Source organism: Strigops habroptila, chromosome 7 (assembly GCF_004027225.2).
Source record: "Strigops habroptila isolate Jane chromosome 7, bStrHab1.2.pri, whole genome shotgun sequence".
Lineage (NCBI taxonomy): Eukaryota > Metazoa > Chordata > Aves > Psittaciformes > Psittacidae > Strigops > Strigops habroptila.
This window is the reverse complement of record NC_044283.2, coordinates 24,014,664-24,037,689: the sequence shown is the minus strand read 5'-3', so window position 1 is coordinate 24,037,689 and position 23,026 is coordinate 24,014,664. Positions and strand designations below refer to the sequence as shown.

The 23,026-nt window shown below is 39.0% G+C and overlaps 1 protein-coding gene across 4 annotated transcripts in view; it reads right to left on the bottom strand.

Moving 5' to 3' along the window:
• Window positions 1-17,293, bottom strand: part of FAM114A1 (family with sequence similarity 114 member A1) — a 34,159-nt gene extending 16,866 nt beyond the window's left edge. The window contains exons 1-7 of one of the 4 annotated variants that reach the window (XM_030493379.1): window positions 17,052-17,293; window positions 16,136-16,219; window positions 14,183-14,532; window positions 12,775-12,862; window positions 3,814-3,927; window positions 3,548-3,654; window positions 1,696-1,830 (exon numbers count right to left, since the gene is read on the bottom strand). In XM_030493379.1, coding sequence (XP_030349239.1) covers window positions 1,696-1,830; window positions 3,548-3,654; window positions 3,814-3,927; window positions 12,775-12,862; window positions 14,183-14,524 — 786 coding nt within the window. In that variant the 5' untranslated portion in view covers window positions 14,525-14,532; window positions 16,136-16,219; window positions 17,052-17,293. Of the gene's footprint in view, window positions 1-1,695; window positions 1,831-3,547; window positions 3,655-3,813; window positions 3,928-12,774; window positions 12,863-14,182; window positions 14,538-16,135; window positions 16,220-16,759; window positions 16,781-17,051 lie in introns of those variants that run through there. The other 3 variants (XM_030493381.1, XM_030493380.1, XM_030493382.1) reach the window with 3 other exon arrangements.
• Window positions 17,294-23,026: the final 5,733 nt, after the last annotated feature.

Sequence of the window (23,026 nt, the reverse complement as noted above, 5' to 3'; positions counted from 1 at the left end):
CAGGTTTTATTACTTTCTGCTTCTGCTTGTCTAGGAAGTAGTAATAAAATTTGGGACTACATCACACCTGCAGAGGTGAAATTTTAGAGCTGAAATATCTAACTTCTCTAATAAAGTATTTCAGTAGTATTCTAAGTGTGTTTTTCCCCAGTGGTAGTTGCTAACTATCAAATAATTGTGCTTATGTTCTCAAAAGCAACATCAGCTATGGATACCGTATAATGAATTTAGCCACCAATTACAATGAAAGAAAAATAAGGACCATTCCATACACAGCCTTAAAGAGTCATGCAGTCCATTCCACAGGCCCCAAAATGGGAAGAATATTATTTTTAGGACCTACTTACCTACTTGCATAAATAATGCACCTACTAAATATTTCCTATAAAATATTTTTACCAGATACTATAGTCAGTTTTATGTGACAGCAGGACTGACAAAAGAGATTGGCCTAGTAAGGTATGACTTTTACCAAAGGTGGGACAGAACTATACTATAGCTGGCGATATTTTGGAGTAGTCTTCTTATACACTGCTATTAGTGTATAGGAAGGATAGACTAGTGTATAGAATAGGATCTCCTATTCCTTCCTTCTAGTCCCAGGAAGAAATGGCCTCTTGTATGAATTTGCTACAGTAAAGCTGGTAAATACATCTGAACTGAATCTTAAGTCACATGTAAGCCTCCGAATACAGGTAAACTCTTTCCACTTACACTAGTCCAACATTCAAAATTTCTAAGATATTGGCTTCAGTTATTAATTTGTTACAAAAGACTTATGATGGTTGATTTTTCAGTCTCCACCTTCAAAAGATCACTCACGAAGTTTTATGTACAAATCACTCAGAAGGAAGCACTGTGTTATGCTACCCATGAGAACTGATTTATGTCGCTTTCTGCCTCAGATTTTATGTGTGAATTCATGCACATTGTTTAGGAAGGTATTCTCAAAAGCTCTTTTTAAACCCATAGGCCTTAACAAGAGTTACTTGCTTTTGGCCTACTACAACAGTATCAGTCTGTTCACACGTAGAATGACAAACACTAAAGATGAAACGTCCCATTAAAAGAAAAATACCTTACTCCACCCTACAAGGAAGTAAACATACAGTAAAATTACTTTTTTTTCAATGTCTATTGATTTCCACAGCCTCCCTCCTCCCAGTGTCTGGAGAATTAGAATAATTTTGTATTGACAGCACTTATGCTTCTATTCTGTTTTTATCATGTCCTTGAACTTTCAAACATATGAGTCACAACTGTGAAGGGTACCATTAGTTTAGATGAACATTAAGATACAACTTTTCCCAGCTTTAATTCCTAATGAAACATATGTCATATTCCAGTATTACTCATTTCCAAGGACAGTACTATCGTGATGTTTATGCTGGAAGGTATCTGTCTACAGCTGATACAAAAACATGAACAATTTGTTTCTGTCTCCAGAGTGTAATGATTTATCACCACATATACTATCTTATTAAAATCTGCTATTGCACATGTGATTATGCAGAAATGATGATTTTACATTATCTTTTGTGGTTCTGTGAAGAAAAATAAAGTGAAGCAAATATAAAGCATAATATTTATTTCCATAAGCCTAGCCAATATCTACTGCAATAAACAAAGCCTCTCCCTGAGGCATCTAAAATTATGGAGAAAGAACTGACAGAGCTGCATTTAAATAAATCCAACCTGAGAGAGAGAAACTGTTCTTGCCATCAGTGTTTTGGTTCTCTTAAACCCAGGATCACTTTCTGCAAGGACATTCATGGTTGTCTTCCCAATAAATTCCAAAGCATCTAAGCCTCCAGATAAAACACTCTTCCCCTGTACAAAATAACACAATGTGGTTATTTTCTTTCCACTTTATGCTAATACGAACTGTAAGAGTATTGCTTTTGCCAACACTGTATTTGAACATTCAGGTCCCTAGATTTTCTATGCTTTAACTTACAACAGGATCAATACATTTATTAAAATATGGGGGTTTTTGTGTTCTGAATACACTTTTAATAAACAAACTATACAACTATTTCTGGTTAATTAAAAGACTTATATTGGAGAAAATGTAACAACTGTTGCCAATAAAATAATCATTAATAATACCACTTGAATTGCATCTGAAGTGGCATCTAGTCCTTGCAAACATATTTTACATATGAATAACATGGAGCCAATATCTACCAGGAACAGGATGACCCTGCCATGCCTAACTGCTTTCTAAAATTTTGTCATTTGTAAGGACTCTGCAACTGTCTATTGAAATACAGTTGTTTTTCCTGTGTCTTCATATTAGCATTAGCCCTCACTCAAAATCTTTTATGTACACTGAAGAATTTTCACTGGCTAAAGATTTCAACTTCAATCTGATTATGCATCTGTCAGACGCTCCTGATATATTATGGAAAACCCTATCAAAGTCTCAAATGGCATTACAGGCAACTTACTGAGACCTTAAATTATTCTTTTGGTTTGGTGACATTCAACACTGTGGTACAGTAGCTTCTCTAGGATTGCATAAGAGCACATTTCTCTTATTTGCCCATCTTCTACAATGCTCCAGTAATATTACTGTTGTTCAGCTCTCACAAGCCCTACAATGCTCCAGACAGTGTAGCAACAATCTTAGGAATAATCTATAGGAATCTCCCTCTGCTCCCAAAATCTTTGATATTACAGTGATGAGGCATTCAGAGTGAACTGGATATGCACCAAAAAAGGAATTGCCACTTTGTAAAATATGCTCAAAAGGGAGTTAGTCTTCTATGCCTTTTTAGCTGATGCTTAAAGTCTCTTAAAATTTCAAGGGAAACACCATATGGAAAAGCTCAGAGGAAAACATTTGCTGTGATAATGTGTGCAAAAACGTTGGGGAAGAAAATTACACAAAAATTGATTTGGCAACAGCATGGTACAGGATTTGCAAAAGCTGCAACGCAGAAAACCAGAAAAGGATGAAGTGCAACACACAGAAAATATATGGAGAGTGTAATAGGCAAGAATCATGCACAAATTACTTTGCCTCACTGAGTCTGCAATCAGACCACCTTCTGTGAAGGCTAATATGAAATGAGAGACTAGAGAGAGAGGTGAAGGTAAGGGCCAGGGACTAACAGTCAAAAGTTTACTAAAAGCCTTAAAATAAGCAAATGGAATATTTTCTTATTTGATCTGCCTCCAGAAATGACAACAAATCTCATTATAACTTTCTCTGGAAGGACTTAACTGTAAAAAAAAAAATAATCAGATGATGGTACCACAACTACAGAAATGATTTACAAAGAGTCGGAAAAATTTGACAAAGTTTAGGAGAAGACTCTATTTTTCACTGAAACTACTTTTGCAGTTTCTTACTTAGCTGTTCTGAGTGTTTGGGTTTTTTTATTAGATACAGTTATTTTGCCATGGAAGAGACTCTAAACAGACTTGCAGCACAACTATTTTTCACAAAGATCTACAATTTAACAAATGTGACCTACAGTGAAGTTGCACTTAAAAATTATGCAGAAAAACTAGAACAGAGAGGCCAGCTAAAATGACTCACTGTGTTCTGAACAGCATTAGTGATAGCTGACAACATGCCACGAGATCCAGATGAAGGAGAAGAAGGAACATTCTCAGAAGAGCTTTGGTCCAGAGAATCTTCTGCTTCTAACAAAAGGAAAAGAGCAAGCTGCAGCATACTTTCAACTCTACAAGTCACAAATTATAGTAAACTAGATTCTGTGGTCAAAACATTAAAATTCTGTAAATTGGACTAATTTGCCAATGTCAAAGAGTTTTGTCCAACTTCAGTGAACTTGAACTTACGTGTAATTGGTGTTTCAGCTGCAGGAAACTCTGCTGTTTCTGAAGATGCTGAACTTGTATTATGAATTCTTAGGGTAGTTCCTGCTTTTTCCTTTACTGCTGTTATCCCATGACCTGCAGCAGAAACATATTTTAGATTATATTATTTGAAAACTTATTACTAACAGTGCATAGTATTCTTATACTCCATGAATGATGACAATCAGAGTAACTATTAAACTTACTCCATTGCTTAATCTTTTAATAGGTTAATAATTCACTTGTTCTTCTGACTAGAAATGATAAAGCTGAAATACACTACAAATGACACTGGATTTGAAATGCAAAACTTGTTTCAGTGGCACATGTAAGTTTAGTTCCCTGCTTTTCAAAATGCTAAATATTCTAATGCAAGCAGTCTAAACAGAAATTGATGGCCCTCCTAATGCCATAGGCTTGGCCTCATCTGGTTTTCAGAACTCTGGAACAATTAACCCACAATTAATGGTCTGTGGGTGACTGGTAGGGCTGAGGTAAGGAACCTGTTCTTCAGCCTGCTGCACAGGTGCTATGTTAGGTAAGTATTTTAGGAATACTGACCCAGGTCCTCAAAGTTATTTCAGGATTTAAGCTCCTCAGTTGCTCACTTGAAGTCAAATTCTGAAGTGTCTCACCTCAAAGCTGCTACTTTAGTATACTTTGTAAAGTCTGCTGGTGTCAGATGACAGACAGAATTATTGTTCTAGTGGCAGCTGATCTCCCACAGAGATTTTACCTGACCTTTACCTAACATACCGACTCCCTAAGTCTCTGTTCTATTAAAATGGTCTAGTTTAACGTACAGAATATATATTATTAGGGTTTCTACCTGAATAGGTAGAAATAGTTTTGACAGAATAGGATTGCTTTGCTGCTTTTCTATAGAGAGTTAATTTACACTAGCAGATCCCACGGACTGGTAGTATCCCGCTATAGATTACGGGGAATTGCCTGTAGTCAGCAAAAGGAGGCAATAGCTTCCTAACCTGTATCAGCCATAGCTGAAAAATGCTGCCCTCAAAAAAAGACTACCCTCAAATTGCCTCTGGATATGTCTACAAGTATGTTTCTGATATGCTTCTCTCATTACAAATGACCCAGCTAGTACTCCTTCCTTAGTTGTAAGTTTCTGCACATCAGCTGAGATGCAAGAAGTAAACAACCAACAAGGCAAGCAATATTTCTTTCCAACACAAAATGAAATGGCTTCAGCTACCCTATGTGATTTTTTCTTGCTCAGTACACTGTTACTGCATCTCACGTAGAGCTTATCACTTCTAGCAGCAGGGCAATAACTATCTGCCTAAATACTTGTGAGAAGTATTAATGACAATTTCATACTTCTTTGCTTTGTTACCTTAAACTGAACTGTTAATAGAGAAATGATTTCACAAAAGGTATGAATGCAGATGCTCATGCAGATACCTAGACATCTAAGGCACAAAGTCAAGCACAGCAATTCATTAAATGTTGTCCATATTTTCCCACAATTGTGGGCACTTTATGTTAGGAAAGTTCAAAGCATTTTTCTGAGTTATATTAACTACAGCAAAATAAGCTATCATTTGCCAGTGCTCTGCAGTGTTCTAATAAACATACACACAAACATACAAATATGCTTTTGAACATCCGATCAAAGAAAGATGCAGCAAAACTATCTGAAATGGAGTAGGAAGAAGAAAAGCTTAGATTTATGATTCTATGATTTCCAGATGGATTGCACATCAGGTGCTCTATGAAGTCAGTAATAAATATACTCTAGAAAACGTATGTGAAGAAGCACTACTGAAAGATCACATACAAGAAAACTGGGGCATCTGGAGGTAAACACAAAGAAAAGATGTCCCCAAAGGAACAAACAAGCAGAAACAAGTAATTTTCTGTTCGACAGAAATGGGGTCCTGATGTTTTACATTGAAACAGAGAGACTAGGCAGGTAAATGTTTTTTCCTGTCTAAAGAAAATATGACTTTTGTCTATATTACCCATGTCTTACAAAATGTAGCAGTCTGTCCAACTGTACAGGACATAGCAGGTTAGGTACCACAGGGATTGAAGTCACTGCTGGATAACTTCTGGCCTTTTGCAAAACCTGTTCCAGTGCAGACACTGGAGAGCAGAGTACTACTTTGTCTAATCCCAATCTCCTGCACATTTTAACCGATTCAGTGAAAATATTAGCATGAATAGATCAAGCCATTTATTTACTCTACAAATTCCTGGGACTCACTTTAATAAATTGTGCTTTTAAACTCATGTAATAGATATTCCATATCACATTCCTTTCCATTTCTCTTGCTCACAACTTTTTAAATTAGCAAAAGGTTCTATTCTTTCCATTGACTTAATTTTTCTTAAGGTCTTGACTTGCTAACAAAATATTATTGTCCTGTAATTACATAAATAAATAACTATGAACGTTAAGCAAAAAATTGTTTTTAACTGTGTGTGAAAGTTACGGATTTTCAGATTAATTTCCCTTTTTTTTTTTCCTGTACCTAAAAATGTTTTACTTTTTTTAATATTCTGTAATTTGATTCTCATAGTTTTGCAGACAAGCTCATACTTCCAAGAAAAGGAGGCACACAATTGCTGCACTGATATTTACAGACTTACAATAGGCAGCATTTTCATGGCTGTGGTTACGTGCACTAGAATGATAAGAAAATACCTCAGGTCAGCCAGGACTAGTTTTGCTGGAGTAAGCTGGATGGCATGTATGTTTGATAACAACAACAAAACCAGATGAGATCAGAAGACCACAACTGAAGCACATCAGCAGTGTTAGATACACATACATGCACAAACACAGCGGAAGCTCATGTTGCTTTAGAAATGAAAATGATTATTTGTAATTTAAAAAGGCATAGAAATAAAAGAGGTTATGGGAGATGAGCCGACATTTTAGAGATGAAGGTGCACTGGTTTTGTGTTACGACTGGGTGTCATAACACAACAGAGCTGATATTCTAAACTTAGGAACACCTCCAACACCTCCATTTACTCATCTGTGGCAGCAGAGACAGAAGGGCTACGCAGTGGCTTTTACCTGCATACTTTTTAAAGAAAGCATGCCTTTTTCCCTGTGTTGTTGCTTTTATTTTTCTTGCCTACATGATTTCTTTTCCTTCTATTGGCTGGTGATTTCAGCAGAATGATGTTGTTCACTTTGCTAGCTGGAATCTTTCATTTGAAAGGGAAGATTTTGCAAGGAGTGCCTAAAAATGTGGCCTGCCTTTGAGTTTGCCTGATCTGCCCAAGGCCAGATTACAGCGCTCAGGAATGCTTTAGCCAGATACATCCTGCTTCACTTTAGGCTCTTTTATCTTCCACTTCTCAGCTTAGAATCTTTGGATTCCCTGCAGAGCTGAAAGAGGCCAACAGACACCTTGGAGGCAGTTCAGCAAGTCTGAAATCTAAACCATTCTCTGGAGAAATCGCTGTCCTTTGTTAATCCAGTACTCCCAGGCAACTGGATGCCCTGCTTCAATGGTACAGATGGGGAAGAAGACTTTGAGATCTTGTCCCTGGCTACCACAGAGTCTTCATTACCTGTCTTGCACCACAGGGGCACTTCTGATGAGCAAGTGATCAAACTTCAGTCAAGTAATATAATGAAGCTTCATCTGGTTTGGGCTAAAGATGAAGATCAAGGCCTTAAATTAGCATCTGACACTGAGAAACGGAGGAATGTGAAAGATGGGTGGCGGGGGGGGATCACTCCACCATATGAAGCATAGATATGTGGAAAAGCCAGCTGTGTTCTGGTTTTGTACACTAAAAAGTGGGACCCCTTTATGCTCACTTTGAGACTATCCTGTTGGCACTCCATTCACTTCAAGGCTTTAGAAAAATTCTCTTCCTTGTAGTTAAAACAAAACCAGAGACTAGATTCTGATAACACCTATGCTATCCAGTCTATAAATCAGGAGTAACTCCAATTCAGCTAGTAAATGAGACTAGTTTCAGATCTCCTTAATGCAATCTTGAATGTCTTTATAATAGCAATAGGCTATTGTATATAATTGTACTATTGCTACAAGTATACAAGCTGTTTTTAAAAACGGAAGTGACAAGCTTCAAGTACAGACTGAGAATATATTATTCCTCACTCAAGCCCTGGGGATAAAATGTTTGCTGTTACAGCTAAGATGACCTAATGGCTTCCTGGTGCTGGTACGGGAAGTTCTGCTGCTTCCATGTTTCATATTTGTCCCTTCTGCTTGCCCTCCCACTTATCTCAGTGAGTTCATTCAATGAACTGAAGAGGCAGAAAATGGATTTTTCTTCCTCTAGAGTTATTCTTATGTCAGTTTAGCTTCCTGACTGGATCACCAGGAGCTCAGAGGAGCACAAATGCTGGCACAGGAAGGAGGAAGAAACATGCCAGGAAAAGAGGTGCAGGACTGCACATTTCAGTGGCTGCTAGCCATTAGATTGGCTTAGCTGCAATGGTAACCCACTGTTAGAGCAGAGTTTTATCAACACTGTTACTAAAAGACTGGATGGTGTAATTGCTGATTTACTAAAAGATACAGTTTAAAAGAAAGAGGGTAAAATGGTGATGGTAATTACAAGAAATTGCGTCTCCAAATTGCAGTGACCCTATTTCTCCCATCTCATCATCCCAGCAACTATTTCAGTGGATCTACTCCACTGTGGTTCCACAAGGGCGGAAACCAGACTTCTTGTACCTTTCGAAAACAAAAGAAAACTTCACCTCATTAAAGAGACAGATTCAATAACTTTGTTAGTGTGACATCTAGCGTCAGACACTAAGCATGGTTCAGGCAGTGACTGCTACTAATCCAAACGCATTACAGATTCTGTTGCGCAGGGGAGTACGACACCTGCCTTGTGGCCGGGACCTTGATCCAAGTAACATCAAAATCAGTTCAAAGACAACAGATCTTTTCTTTAGAATCCAAAACCATCTCCAGAACAATCATTTGCTGTATGTGCAAAGTTACAGAGAAATAATATACAAATTATATGGAAACTACCTTAGTAGTAGTAACTAAAATCAGCCATGCTAAACACAGTACAGCCATGCAGTAAAAACGCTAATCTGTTTGGAAACAAATCAGACTTTGAAAGATAATGAAATGACATAATGACACCTTCCATTAAAGCAACCTGGTCTAGTGTGAGTGATCTCTGCCCATGGCAGGGGGCTTGGAACCAGATGACCTTAAGGTCCTTTCCAACTCTAACCATTCTATGATTCTATGATGATTCTACGAAATCAAAATCCTTGGAACAACCATTTCAGCTCAGTCTTCAACAGAAAGGAAAGCAAGAAAGAAACTTTTTACAGTAAGAATGATCACTGGAACAACCTCCCCAGGAACATAGTAGATTCCCCATTGCTGGAGGTTTTCAAGATATGACTGGACAAGATGCTAAATAATCTCATCTAGGCACCCTTTGCCACAAAAGCCTGGACTAAATGACCATAGAATCATAGAATAGTCAGGGTTGGAAAGGACCTTAAGATCATCTAGTTCCAACCCCCTGCCATGGGCAGGGACACCTCACACTAGACCATGTCACCCAAGACTCCATCCAACATGGCCTTGAACACTGCCAGGGATGGAGCATTTCCCACTTCTTTGGGCAACCTGTTCCAGTGCCTCACCAGCCTCACAGTAAAGAACTTCTTCCTTATATCTAACCTGAACTTCTCCCGTTTTAGTTTAAACCCATTACTCCTTGTCAATCAAGCCAATGATCTTTCAAGGTCCCTTCCAATCTAGGCTGTTCTATGATACTACTTATTAAAAGCTGAATGTATTTGCTTAGGCCTCTAAGGTGTTACCTAGTCTACCTCAAACTGTTTCTGCTGTTCTGTCAGAGTACAATTTTGAAGAAAAATATAAGGAATAGTAAGTATTTGTCATACTTAACCAGACAAGCAGCTGTGTCGTACAAAGATAATGACAGAGCAACAGAAAAATCACAAACTGAAGGTGTTGCTGATTCCAAGAAAGCAGCTTTATTTATACTATTTATTACACTGCAGGAATAAGCAACATTAAAATGGACTGGATTGTGGCAAACCTATTTTCTGATGAAGAATAGGAGATGAAGTGTTGGTTGAACTGCTCAGATATTAAATGGAATAACTTGAAGGGAAATAATAAATATTTAGTAATAAGAAGAAAGCTTATAGAAATTCCCAAAAGCTTTTTTTTTTTCCTCTCTCTCCGTCTCTCACTAGGAATTATCATACTGAATCAGATACATGGTATATGCCATTCCACGTCCTGTCTATGACATGACAGACAGATACTTCACAGGATCAAGCATGAATTTCCATAACAAGCAACCAGGAAATAAGCCCTCTATATCAGGAATGTAAACTACTACCTGTTGCATTGGTTTACTGCAACAAATCTAAGTTTATCTATGTGGCCGTTCAAGTTATTTCGGAACAGGGAAGAATGTACATTTGATTTTTGCTTAATTCAAAGTCCATTTAATTTAATAAATTCACAGAGAAAAGTTAGATCCTAAATAATTAGATAGTAATATCTGAACTCAACCCTACCCTGATCCTAGGGTCATGAAGTCTAAGTTGTAGATTCCAGGAAATGGGAACAGAAAACAGAGGAAGTGCTGCTTCACATACATCTGAGTTTAGGCTCTTTCCCAGTTGCTCTTGGCTGCTGTCAGAAACTAGATTAACAGACGGGTCTTCAGTGTGACATAGTGCAACCATTCTCATGCAAAACTAAAATTATTTTTAAATTTTCTTTCTCCTTTTCTGCATGTGGATGCTGCTTTGCCAAGGCAACCTGACCTGTTCCAACTGTGCTCATTAAATAATAATAATTCTAAAAATATATATATAATATATATATTCAACATGGTCATCATCACACAACCTTATCAAGTCAGGCTACCTAGACAACAAATTTGTTTGCATATTTGCACTCTGTGAAGATAGTTATGATACTATGTTAAGATTTGTCAGATGGTATGTTAAGATTTGTCTCCCAAACCTTTTCCAACACCATTTATCATTTTCAGGCAAGCTCATGTCATTTGGGCAAAAAAAAAATCTATGGCCATAGCATCCCACAGAAAATGTATGCACTATGTGACACTAAACTGATTGCTCACTGAGGCCGAGACTTCAAAGCAATCGAAGACTGTAAAGGAGATTGCTGCTGCAAGCCTGCAAAAATACTGTTTGGTAACAAATAATCTTATTATCACAAACAATATTAGAATGGCCATTTGATGACATACTATTTATTGCAAAAGCTAAACAGAATGTAAATATGGCTATCTCACAAGCAAAAACTGAATGACCTGAAAGAGCTCTGTTCTAAGAAAATCACTGCTGCAACTATAAAAATGAACTGAATAATTCATCAGCATTACAATCCCAACTGCTCAACAGTAAAATTACTTTTATGCATATAAATTTTCTTCTTTAGTTATTCACACGAAGGCAGATTCTTTTCAGAATGCTGTTATTAGATGGTCTCAGAATGTAAGAGAGGCAAGGCTCGTGGATGTCGGTGAAAGCAGTACCCTTTATTAGACCTACGGATAGTGCTAGGGAAAAAATTGGTAAAATTTTCAACACAAGGACCCTTCTTCACATTTGAAAGACAAGTGCTAGCTTTAAGGTTAAATACAAGTTGAGAACACTCATGCAGTTGCACAGCTAGCTAAGCTCTTCTTGTCCCCATCGGCATGTTCTCCATGTTCCCATCATTTCCCATTCAGTAGCATTTGGATGATCAAATGGTAAACCAGATTAGGGAATTTACAACTGATCCAACTGAAGATCCAGCTCTTACTTCATCTGTACTTTTCAAAAATCAGTCCCATAAACCAGCTCCCCACATAACTACATGTTAGCATAAGAGAAGGAAGAAATACATTGCTGGGGCAGGACAGGCCTGCTCCTTTCAGCAGCAACCATCACTTATGTCAATTTAAAGACATCTCAGAAACCGGTTCTGAGTTTAATTAGATCTATTAATCGATTGGACTGTCTGAAAGAAAAGGTAGCTATGAACTCTTGAGTGTGGGCATTACGGAAAAAAAGGAGAAGAGAGGGGAAGCTCCATCCTTCTATGAGAAAGAGGCAGGAATAATTTACTGCCCATGGAACAGAGAATACGGAGGAGAATTATTTAGCCTTATATGGGATTATGAAACCAGTATCTCTGTTGAATCTGTTACTTTTAGTAACTAGCAATTAATTTTAATTTCTAGTTTCATCTTTTAAAGGTGTTTTGTGGATCCTTTATGAGAACTGATTAGTTAACAGCTTAATAGCTTTCTTGTGAGGAACGATTTCCCACTGGTAACTAGCTATTCGCATGCTTCATTTTTTGTCTGTGAGTTTCAATGTGCAGTGATCAAGTTCTACCAAAAGTCTTCACAAGGAGAAACTGAACCGACATACTATTGGAAATGAGAGTATAGAGAGAGGGAGTATAGGATCCATGTTTCAATATGTTGTTCTACTCTCTGAAGTCTGGTGTGATAGCTTAACGGTTTCACTGGGTGTCACTGAAAGCTGGAGTGATTTATGAGGTGAATTCATATTTTAGAGATAGAAGTCATGGTGTATAAACCACAAATAGCTATATATACCAGCTTGAGTCTGAGTTGGAGTGCTTTGCCTTCAAAAAATTTGGCTGATAGTAACTGTATGAAATTATGTATCCCTTCTGTGAAGAAGCCACATTGAGATCATTCACTAACTTTACAAACAACCCTAGTAACTTCTCCGTAATCTGACCCCAACAAAGATTTATGCTGTTGTCAGTTTAGGAAGGTCCTTCTTCCCATTAAAAAAAAATCATGCTTGCCAAGCATATCAGGACAAAACTGTCTATGAATCTTGAAGATACAATACTAATGTTTGTAATTAAGATTATTATTTATTTCCATGTACTTTACTGATTGAACACTTACTCATTGTGGCAGAAGCTGATGACAGGAGAGACTTTCCCCAGGTACCCCAAGCTCCCCATCTACTTGCTTTAGATGAAGAGTCTGTGGCCTACAAGAACAAAAATATTACTGCATTGTCTAAAGCTCATGTTTTCCAAAGGCACAAAGAACCTGTCAGGTAACGAAGTCCAGCATCTAATAAATGATGATAGATTGGGTATTATGTGGAGTTCAAGCTTCTGTGCACAAGAAAGCAGAATGGGAAGCTTAGCTCGGATCACCTGTTCTTGAAAGCACCTAAAACACCAGAGATATCTTTACATATGCCTTAATATTTCTTCAGGCACCTGATTCTGTAAAGCCATATAAGTTTATTAGAGCTATTATTAGGAAGAGGCAGGAACCCATCTCCTTCCTTGAGTTCTACTGGGAGCTAGAGTTAAAGACTTCTCTGCCTGAGTCTCCTCAGAGACCCAGTAGCTGTGCACAGGGAACTCCTAACAACTGAGTTCAATAAAAACCGTCATAGGAGGTGCCCACCTTTTACATTAATGTGTGGTATTACGTGGCTATCAGTATTCCATATTTAAATCATATTAAGCAACCGTTGTCTTAAGAAAGTCTCCAGCAACATATCATCCCTACACAATCAACTCAAAACCAAAAGCTGAAGTATCCCAAGACAGCTCTGCATTGTGCAGCATACAGCGTACATCAGTGATCTCCCCCTGCAAAAGGGGGATCATTGGTGGAGGGACTAAAACTTTTCCAGTTTGTGGATGCCTGAAAATTTTTCAGTGGAGGCGAGAACATCTTCAGTTATGTCACGTGTATTGGATTTGGATGCTGTATAGACTATAAAAAAAGCCTTGGTTTTGTTTTTTGTTTATTTGTTTGTTTGTTTTCTTTTATTAACTTCTTGCAATTACCCACAGGACTCCTGAAGGTCTGTGGATCACAGATCAAAACCTACTGGCCTAGAACAAATAAAAACCCACTGGCCATTTCACCGAGCCTTGTAAATCATACACTGTTTTCATGAAGTCAGTGACTTGAAAAATAGAATGCATAAGATTCAGTGCTTCATATGCAACTTAAATTCTGTCCTCTTCTAGGTTCATTCTGTGAACTGAATGAAGTAGATTTGTACAGAAAACCAAACAACTGTAGTATTATTTCTGCACAAAATCAGCTAGATTCTTGGTATAGTTTTGTTGCCACCAAGCAAGAAAGACCAAATCAGTATCATTCTGGCAAAGAGAAATTCAACTATTTCTAGTTCCCAAAAGGTTGGTGCTGCAATTCCCATGGAGGTTTTTTGTATATAACTCCCTAGGCTTTTGTGAAAAACTGTATGTGCACTGTACAAAATTCTGTCCTTACAAAGCAGGGAGGGGAGGGCTTTTATGGAAAAAAAGGTATTACTTACTGGACTGCTTTGTTCATTCAGTGTTTCTTCAGATTCAGGTTCTGTATCAAGGCTTACAGTCTCACTGCACTCAGCTGGCATGTCTTCAGTTGCATCTCCATTGGAAGGCAGACCTTCAACTAATTTTTCAGTCAAAGGGTTTTCATTAATAAATATGTCTCCTTCCTGTCTATTACTGGTGCTCTGAGAGACCTCTCCGTGTTTATCTTGCGAAGACTCATGCAAGATCTCAGATTCCACACGGTGTCGTACTGACTCGTGAGGCAATACCTCATTGCTGGGCATTTCCATTACTTCAGGTGTTTCTTCAGATGGGATGCCATCATGTATGTCTTCAGACATTTTCAATTCTGAATATAAAAACAAATTACATTTTTTAGGTTCCATAAACATTTGAATGACTATAAAATATGCAGCAAGCATATTTACAAGCTATTGCTGAAAAACACCACAACCTTGATGGAAGACCTCCTGAAGCAGGGAGCCCTGTGGCACATGTATCATGCTGGCATTAATATCATGATGCTAATACTGTATTCACCTTGCAGGATTTCACTCAAGTATGAAGAGCGGCATCACTGTTCTCTGAAATATGGTTTGGTGAAGGAGAAAGGATGTTCATTTATCTGGAGAAGTGTGGAAGAGCTTCCACACGGTTAATTCCTATGTTTTCTATTAGATGTTCCCTATTACCTACGAAAGACCACTGGTGAACAGGATAATCTGACCTGCAATAGCCAAGCAGCTCTTGCTTTCCTTGTCATCATTTCCACATAAACATGTTCCTATAGCATACCGACTGATGGAGAGGAGGATGACAAACACAGTGTGACTAAAACTGTGGTGATATTTATGTACTGTAGAAAGGGCATAATTTGAGAACATGACAGGCCATGGTCCCTGCAGCCATTTCGTAGACAGGAAGCATTCATTGCTCACACTGTTTCTGCATCACTTGTCTCAAACGCTTACTGTTTGGGGAGCGCAATGCTTCTCACCTGCTCCTGAAGTTCCATCTGTGTGATTAAACTTCAGTTTTGAATCCAAAGTAAGCTTGCACGAGTTACAGTTATTGATTTTTATTTTTTCTGGTAAGCTATGAGCCGGTTTTCTCTTATTTACTCCTTATCTTCCAATGTAACTTACTTTTTCTAAGTATTTTCCACCAGTGTGCAGCCACCAGGCTGAGGATCCAGGAAGGGAAAGAAATGGCAATTGAGCAGCTGATTAAGGAGTGGCACTGACAGAGTCCAAAAGGATTACTCTACAGTGATTACTACCACTTACTTGTTGGCATCAACAGTATGCCTGCCACTGTGAAGACAGCCCTTGACAGAGAGTTGTTATTGCAAGCTCTTGACTACATGCTGAGTTGCATGGCATAAAACAAACTCAGACAACCCTCTCTGTAGATGTTGTCTTTTCATTGACTCCCATATTAAATATGGTTTGAAGCTTTGTACTTTTAGGAAAGACTGAGGTTCTAAGAGAAACTGATGAAGAGGAAAAAAGAAAAGATAAATAGCAACGTACAGGTGGGACTTAAGAGAAATCTGCCCTTAGCTGTATTTTATTAAAGTCTATAGAATCATGTCCATCTGTGGCTTTAGCAGCCTGTTTATCTAATTGATGTAGATCATCTGTTTGAACGGTTCCAAGAATAGCATTTGGGATCAGTGAACAACAAACATAAACAAACAAATAAGCACTTAGTACCACTCATATTACTTTACCTTACACTGTAACTTAATTACCTTTAGAAAACGTGAATTTACAAGTCAGAACCTTTGCATTTGCCACAAGTATTTGCAGTTTTCCATTACAAATATAGCAAATACAATAAACTAGGTTGGAACTAGATGATCTTAAGGTCCTTTCCAACCCCAACTATTCTATGATTTTATGAAATGCTTTAGCGTGGATAAATATTGCCATTGTTTTAACAGTACTCACTGTGTGATGGGCAGCATCACCTAAAGAAATTTTTTGTTTGTAAACCAAATTCCACCGTCAGATAACAGGATCCTTTTCCAAAACCTGTAAAATCAGTACACACATACATCATAATTTTGATGGGGATTGGATATGAATAAAACAATGCCCAACACTGGTACAACTTTTAAAGGATCACATATAACGTGCAGGACTGAGTCATCTTTGGGGAACCACTCAGGCCAAGGTCCCTGCAGCTGTCTGCTAAACCTTCCTTGTGGGAGCAAAGCACCTAACAGCAAACTCCCACATCTGTCAGGAAACATGAGCCGTGCCTGACCCGGGAGTAAGGCGCCACTCAAGTTGCCACCCATGGGGCTATTCTGATCTAAATCACCCCGGACAACTCCTTACCAAGGGGAATGACTCTACAGATAGCTCATGAGGGAGATGCCGAGGCCAGCTCCGGACCGGGCGCCAGGCGAGCACCCCGCCCGCAGCCGCCCTGAGGCGGGATCGGCGGCCCCTCAGGGCCTCGGTGGCACCTGCCGACCCACCGCCCGAGAAGTTTAATCCCGACCCGGGAACAAAGCCCGGACGTGACGGGCGCCCGCAGGCGCGGCTCAACGCCTCCGTGAGGAACACCTTTCCCTGGCTGCTGGCGCCGCGCTCCCCGGCCGCTCAACGCCCGCCGCCGCCACTTCTCCCTCCGCGGGACGCTGCGGGCGCGGCGCCGAGACGATGCCCTGGGTCGCCCCCCTACTGCGCCCGGGGCAGAGCGGGAGCAGCCGCTCCCTCAAACCCGCAGCGGCCACGGCTGCCCCTTTCCTTTTGTTTAACTTCTCCTTTCGAAATCCCCTCTGGGGCAGTTACTAGTGAGGAGCCCGCAGCCAGTTTCGAAACCGGCAGGAAAAGAAGTAATCGCTGTGCTCCTTACCGCTCAGCAGTGCCCGGCCGGCGCGCCACCGGCTCCTTCTCCTTCCCCGCCCCGCCACGTCGGCAACAGCGGGGGGAGGAGGCAGAGCAGGCCGGGCAGCCGCGGGCCAGCCGGGCCGCAGGGAGGAGGGAAGAGGGCGGGCTGGCTGCCTCGGCTTCCCTCGCTCTCCGAGGCGGCCGCCTGTTGAGAAGGGGTTGTGCCCCGCTGCTGCCCAGCCGGCTCCAGCTGCGGGCCGCGGTGGCGGCGCTGACCGGCCAACATTATTGCCCCTCACGGCCCCCACCGCCCCCTGGGAGACGGGGTCACCCGGCGGGGGGAAGCGGGCCCGCGGTGGGGACCCGCCAGAAGCGCCGGCCAACAGCGGCGGGCGCGGGTGGAGCAGGGCTAGGTCGTCTGGGGCGGGAAGAGGGGTGGGCTTGTCAGGGGGTGTGATAAGGTTCACGCTGAGGCGTTTTAAGTGTATATGAGTCACTGAGCTGGCGTTTTTCTTGGTAGAAAGCTTAATTCTTCCTCGAAGCGAGCTGCAGCTGACTACTTACTGAAGTGTGGGCTTGTGGAGTTAAACAACTGAGATTTAGCTTTTAAAATGTCACTTTGCAGCTTAGTTGCATCTGTGTTTACAGGAATTGCGGCTGAAAGAAAGCGGGAGGTGTGTACACACATTGCCAGTAAGTTAGTGTCAGCACTGGGTGACCACAGCCATGCGAGAAACACATGGTTGAACAAGGATTGCAGGCTCTTGCCCAACAACCTGTGGTTCTTGCCTCTAATTCCTCATACCCGTTACTCTTTTTGCTGCTTCACTTCAAGGCAAAGCATGCCCTTTTACTGTGATAAAAGGCAGTTCCGTGATTCATCGTAGCATCTTTTCTGTCACTAGTCTTCCTTGGCTGAAGAAAGAAATACTGTTGCTGCAGGAAGCAAAATAAAACATGTTGTGAATCCCTGAGGAGACCTGCTATGGGAGGTCACAAAATAAAGCCCCAATTCTCAGAAGCATGCTTCACAAATATGGATCATGCTACGTGACTTACACACCAGGCAAGTCTCTTAAGGTTCCCGTTAAGGTACGTGGTAGTACAACAAATGTTTGTATCACTAAATAGTAAGTTTATTTTGAAGGCATTTAAATGAGAATTTAAGTATCTGGGCATGCTGGTGGTTCTAGGTTAATTTATTGATGTTTAGATGTATTTGCTGAAAATGAAGTCTAGAATGGCCCTGAGGATTTCCCTCTGCTTTTCAGCAGAGCTTCTGGAAGAGTAAGGTTAGTGTCTTAGGAGGAATCACGGTAGATAAAGTTCAATAGCTGGAGATTGTTTTTCCCCATTATGAACAGTAATTTTGACTGTGAGTTAGGTCATACACTGCCAGTATTGCAGATTCTGTTCAAGGCCATGCATGTTTTAGAACTGCAAGACAGTATTAATCACTATCTTAATCTAAAGTTATTTCTTCAGGGTAAAATTAACATTGTTAAGTGCATAAATATGTAGTCTATTGGGGCAGAAGGATGTATTAAGTTCCTAAATTACTTTCTTGAATTTAGCACTTTTATTTTCTAATTTTCTTTCTCTTTCATTTTTCAGTAATTAATTTCACTTGTATTTGCTCACTGTGGTAGTATTGCAAGTGGTTTTGAAATAAATGAGCAATAGAGATTGAACACTTTGATGCATCTCAGATTTCCCTGAAGTTGTTATTTACTGTGTCATCATCAGCCTAATGGGTTTCAGAAAAGATACTTGCCTTTAAATAAATAGATAAAGGAAACATGGAAGGAAACAACTACGTTTGGCTACTTTTTACAAAACACAGAAGTATGCATAAACATTTGAGGAATATATTAAATTTTCTTCCAGTGATTGCACTGGTAAATCTGAGGGCAATTAATGGTAATATGCTTATTTTGCTTTTTAACGTATGTTTTATCTATCTTTATTGTATGTAGGCAAAACTGGAGAACTTTATGCCAGTGGCCAACTCATACTGCCACTTAATTGAGGAGATCCTCTTGAATAAGAGTCTCTAATTTACTGCAATTATTGCATGTTAAGCAAATGTACGTCTGGTTCTGTGTTTGTTAGAGTATAGGTAGGTTATATTCAGTTAAACTGTTGCATTCCAAAACAGGAATGCCTGTTCGGAGAAAGGAAGGTCTTAGGTTTTTATCTCATCCTAAGGATGGATAGCAAAATCTTTCTAGCTAAGGTCTAAGACAATGGTGAGGTATGTATATACTGACATCATAAGGTGTCATTTGGAAACCGCCTGTGAATACTCTTGTCTGTATTGACGGAAATGGAGAAAGAATCATAAAATACCACTATAAGGCTCATTGGCATAACAGCAGAGAGTATCAGTTGTCCATATTCTGTTGCTTACTACCTGTCCTGTCTTTCCCTTCTGGTTTTTGGCTAACCTCTTTTCCTTGAAGCTGAGAAATGAAATATGATATACAAAATAAGCTTTAAAGTGAAAAAGTAATTTTTAAGACAATTTTCTTTGCTTCCTTAAGCATTGAAATCTTAAATCATGAATGGGTTATGGTATGCTAACCCAGAAAGGTAGATTGTAGTGTGGCAGATCTGTATTTAGATCTCAGCTAAGATGGAATTTCTGACCACTACTATACAGAAATAAAGGGGAAGACTGGTTTATGTCTTTGCCAGGAGAATAACTCAAGTGTTTGGGCATTCAGTTCTGAAGTTGCTGCTCTGTTTTAATTAAAAAAAAAAAAAAAAAAAAAAGGGGGGGGGGGGTCCTCACCCACTGTTTCCATGTCCACTATTTTACCCAATCACAACAATGCTGGAGCAGGACAGTGATAGTATTTTTCCTTTCCAATTAAATGGAACTTAAAATAAGACAAACAGTCCTTTAATAAACCAGCCTTGATAACTACTTGACAACTAACTTGGTATAGCTAAATGGGAAAAAATAATCAGAATAATGCATATAAACTTAGATCATTATTAAGTTCAGAGAGGAAGATGTATCAATTTCAGTGCAAACTTGCTCAAAAGAAGTACTTATTTTCATATTAATTTGATGAAGATATAAAGTTGGTAAAAAGATTATTATTTTTTTAATCCTGCTTAACCTATTGCAAAGCACGAAAACACATTGTTCAATGATAATTAAATAATGGGGAAGTTACAGTAATGTTGTACGTGGAAAATACATCTGGAGGAATGCAAATGCTATTTCATAAACTGCCAGTAGATGGCACAAGTATTTATATAAAAAATTTGGGCGTTCCTAGGTATTGTCACACAGTAGGGTAGAGTTACAGGAAGTTTTGGTTTTGTGTTTTCCTGAGTGCATTTTCAGCTTTTTTGGAAAGCGGGGATTTCTGGTGAGAAACTCTTCATTTTACTGATTATAGTCAGTTGCTAGTTAGACTAAGACTATTTTATATTCTGCATCTTATTTGAAAATGAGCCATGTTTTCCATAGAGTGTTATTAGCAAATGTATGATGTACTTTTAAGTATGTGGGTAAGAAGTGAGAGTAAGGTTGCTTATGTTCAGTAAAGTTATCCAAAGAAGCTGGCTAAATAGCAGGCTCTTTGTATTAGCACTACATCCATAGTTAAGGGGGTCACGGTGATTTAATGGAAATAGGTTTTTTTACAGTTCAGGAATGGGTCTAACTTGATGATATGTTTCATTCATGTGGAAGACATATTTTTAACATTTGGGTTTTGTGTTATACCAGTAATTTGTGAATGCCTTAATAATGGACCCTCAATATATTCTGTACAGTTCTTAAGTGGAAGTTTAGTCAGTTTAATCTGAGTTTATATTGGAAAAGCTCTTAAAACCTCAATTTTGATATCTTTTCTTGCTCTTAATACATCATGAGACTTTTGCTATGTTCTTGGTTTGCATATATCTTGATAACGTTCTTTTTTCTTTTTGTCAAGTTTGAAGACTTGAGGATACTTCTGAATTAAAAGGGATATGACTAGAAAGGATGATTTCCTCAGTGTTAGACTCCTAATCAGGGGTCATGTGTTCTAACAGTTGTTAATTTTGTTATTTCGTAATAAAGGTTGAAGGTACTCGTAAATAATTTGGCTGAATACCAGGATATAGGAATGAGAAAAAAAATTAAGCACATGTGGAAGAATCATATCGTTATTTCACCTAGTCCCTGGATATTGCTGAAATTTTCTTCTAAGAAGAAACAATGACTGGAAGATAGATTTTTTGTTTTCCTTTTCAGATTTCTTTTGAAGATAACATATTTTGTTTGATCATACACATTAGTAGTAAGAAGAACAGGATAGAGGATGCTGATTATCTTTTGTTCTCTGCACATGCCCAAATGCCTTTTGAGGGCTATGATGGTAAAACAGTGGATAATCTTTTCAAACGAAAATCTGGAAAAAGGGTGGAAAGGTTTTGCCATATTGCCCCACTGTTTCTAAATGGTTTCCAAGCCTAGTTTCATGCATTCGTTACAAAAGAAGAACTTAGTGGACTGGTTTTTGTTGTACTGTTGAGATGTTGTAATATAGGTTGTGTTAGATCAGGGAGAATATAATTCTAAGAAAGCTTGTGGAATGGTTAATGGTACAGAGGATGTAGTCCTCAAGGTTGTAGCTTTAGCCCAACAAGTGACAGCTATTGCTGTCTCATTGTAGAGCCAATAGAAATCATTGTAGGGTCAATAGAAAGAAATATCAACTCACAATTTACCCATCTCAGTATCAAGGGAAAGTTGAAAGCCAGTGCAGTCATGAATAAGCACTATGGAAAGCTTCAGGCAACAACTACCATTTACGAGTAATGGGAGGAAGAGGAAACAATGTTCTGAGAAAACAAAAAGATGTCTGAAATCTGAAAGACAACTTTAAATCAAGATTTATTCATATAAGTTCTTACCAATTCCTCTTTCAGAAGGGCGGTCTAATGGATTTATGGCAATATCTAAAAGGAGATTTAAGGCAGTATTCACAACGGCTGGCTTAAACAAAGGGAGGCTGGCTGCCCCAAAATCCTGCATTCAGAAAGGCAAAGTGCCCTCCCTTAGGGAAAATCAAAGCAAAGCCAGTTCTCTAAATTGTATTTAAATACTTCTCTCTTTCACAACAGAGACATTTGAGGTCAGTGTCCTTAGATCAGGGCGAGATTTTCTGCGCAGCAATTCTACAACTGGTAGTTTTTTTGTCTAGCATGCAAATATTTTCAGTGTGTATTCGGTGTCCTCTGTGTACACCTAACAAATCAGACACGGGGACAACCCACTTTCAGATTCTAAATTCAGGAGATGCTCAAGCCCAAACAAGAAGTGATCTCCTGTGTAATTTCCCAAAGCATAAATATAGAACCTCCTAACCCTGCCCCAGTCTCCGCAGTTAAAATAAATACTCATGACCAATCTCAGCTACTTAAAGACATTCAGATTTTGATTCATTCTCTTGAACTTCCATCTTATGTTTCAGTCCAGGTTTTGTAGTCACAAGTCCATTTAACAAAATGTCTCTGAGTCTAGTTCATATCCTTCAAGAGAGAATCTGAGGATGACCACATGGACCTCAAATATTGTACTTTCTGATCAAAGTGTATTACACAGTTGTGGGAAGCCTTCATAATACATTGAATCACAGCAGTAATTGCTAAGTAAGCATCAAACGTTAGTCAGCTATGAAATCAAACATGTTTTGTAAGAGACAGACTCATTATATATTAAATAAAGCATATTTACCAAATAGAAATGTCGGTGGTGTTCTCTTAGTAAAGAGTGCTTCTCCCAAATGATAATAGGTGCCTTCATTGCTTTTTGAGTTGAAGGGAGAGTTGAGATGAGAAATTGAAACCTTAAAAAATCATTCTCTCTGATGGCCCCTGCATAGCCACTTCACGATACAATCTGGTTTTTGTTTGTTTGTTTGTCTTGCTACAAAGATGTCCAAAGATGGACAGATAAGAAAATTATTGAGCATCTCCAAGGAACCAGAAACTAAT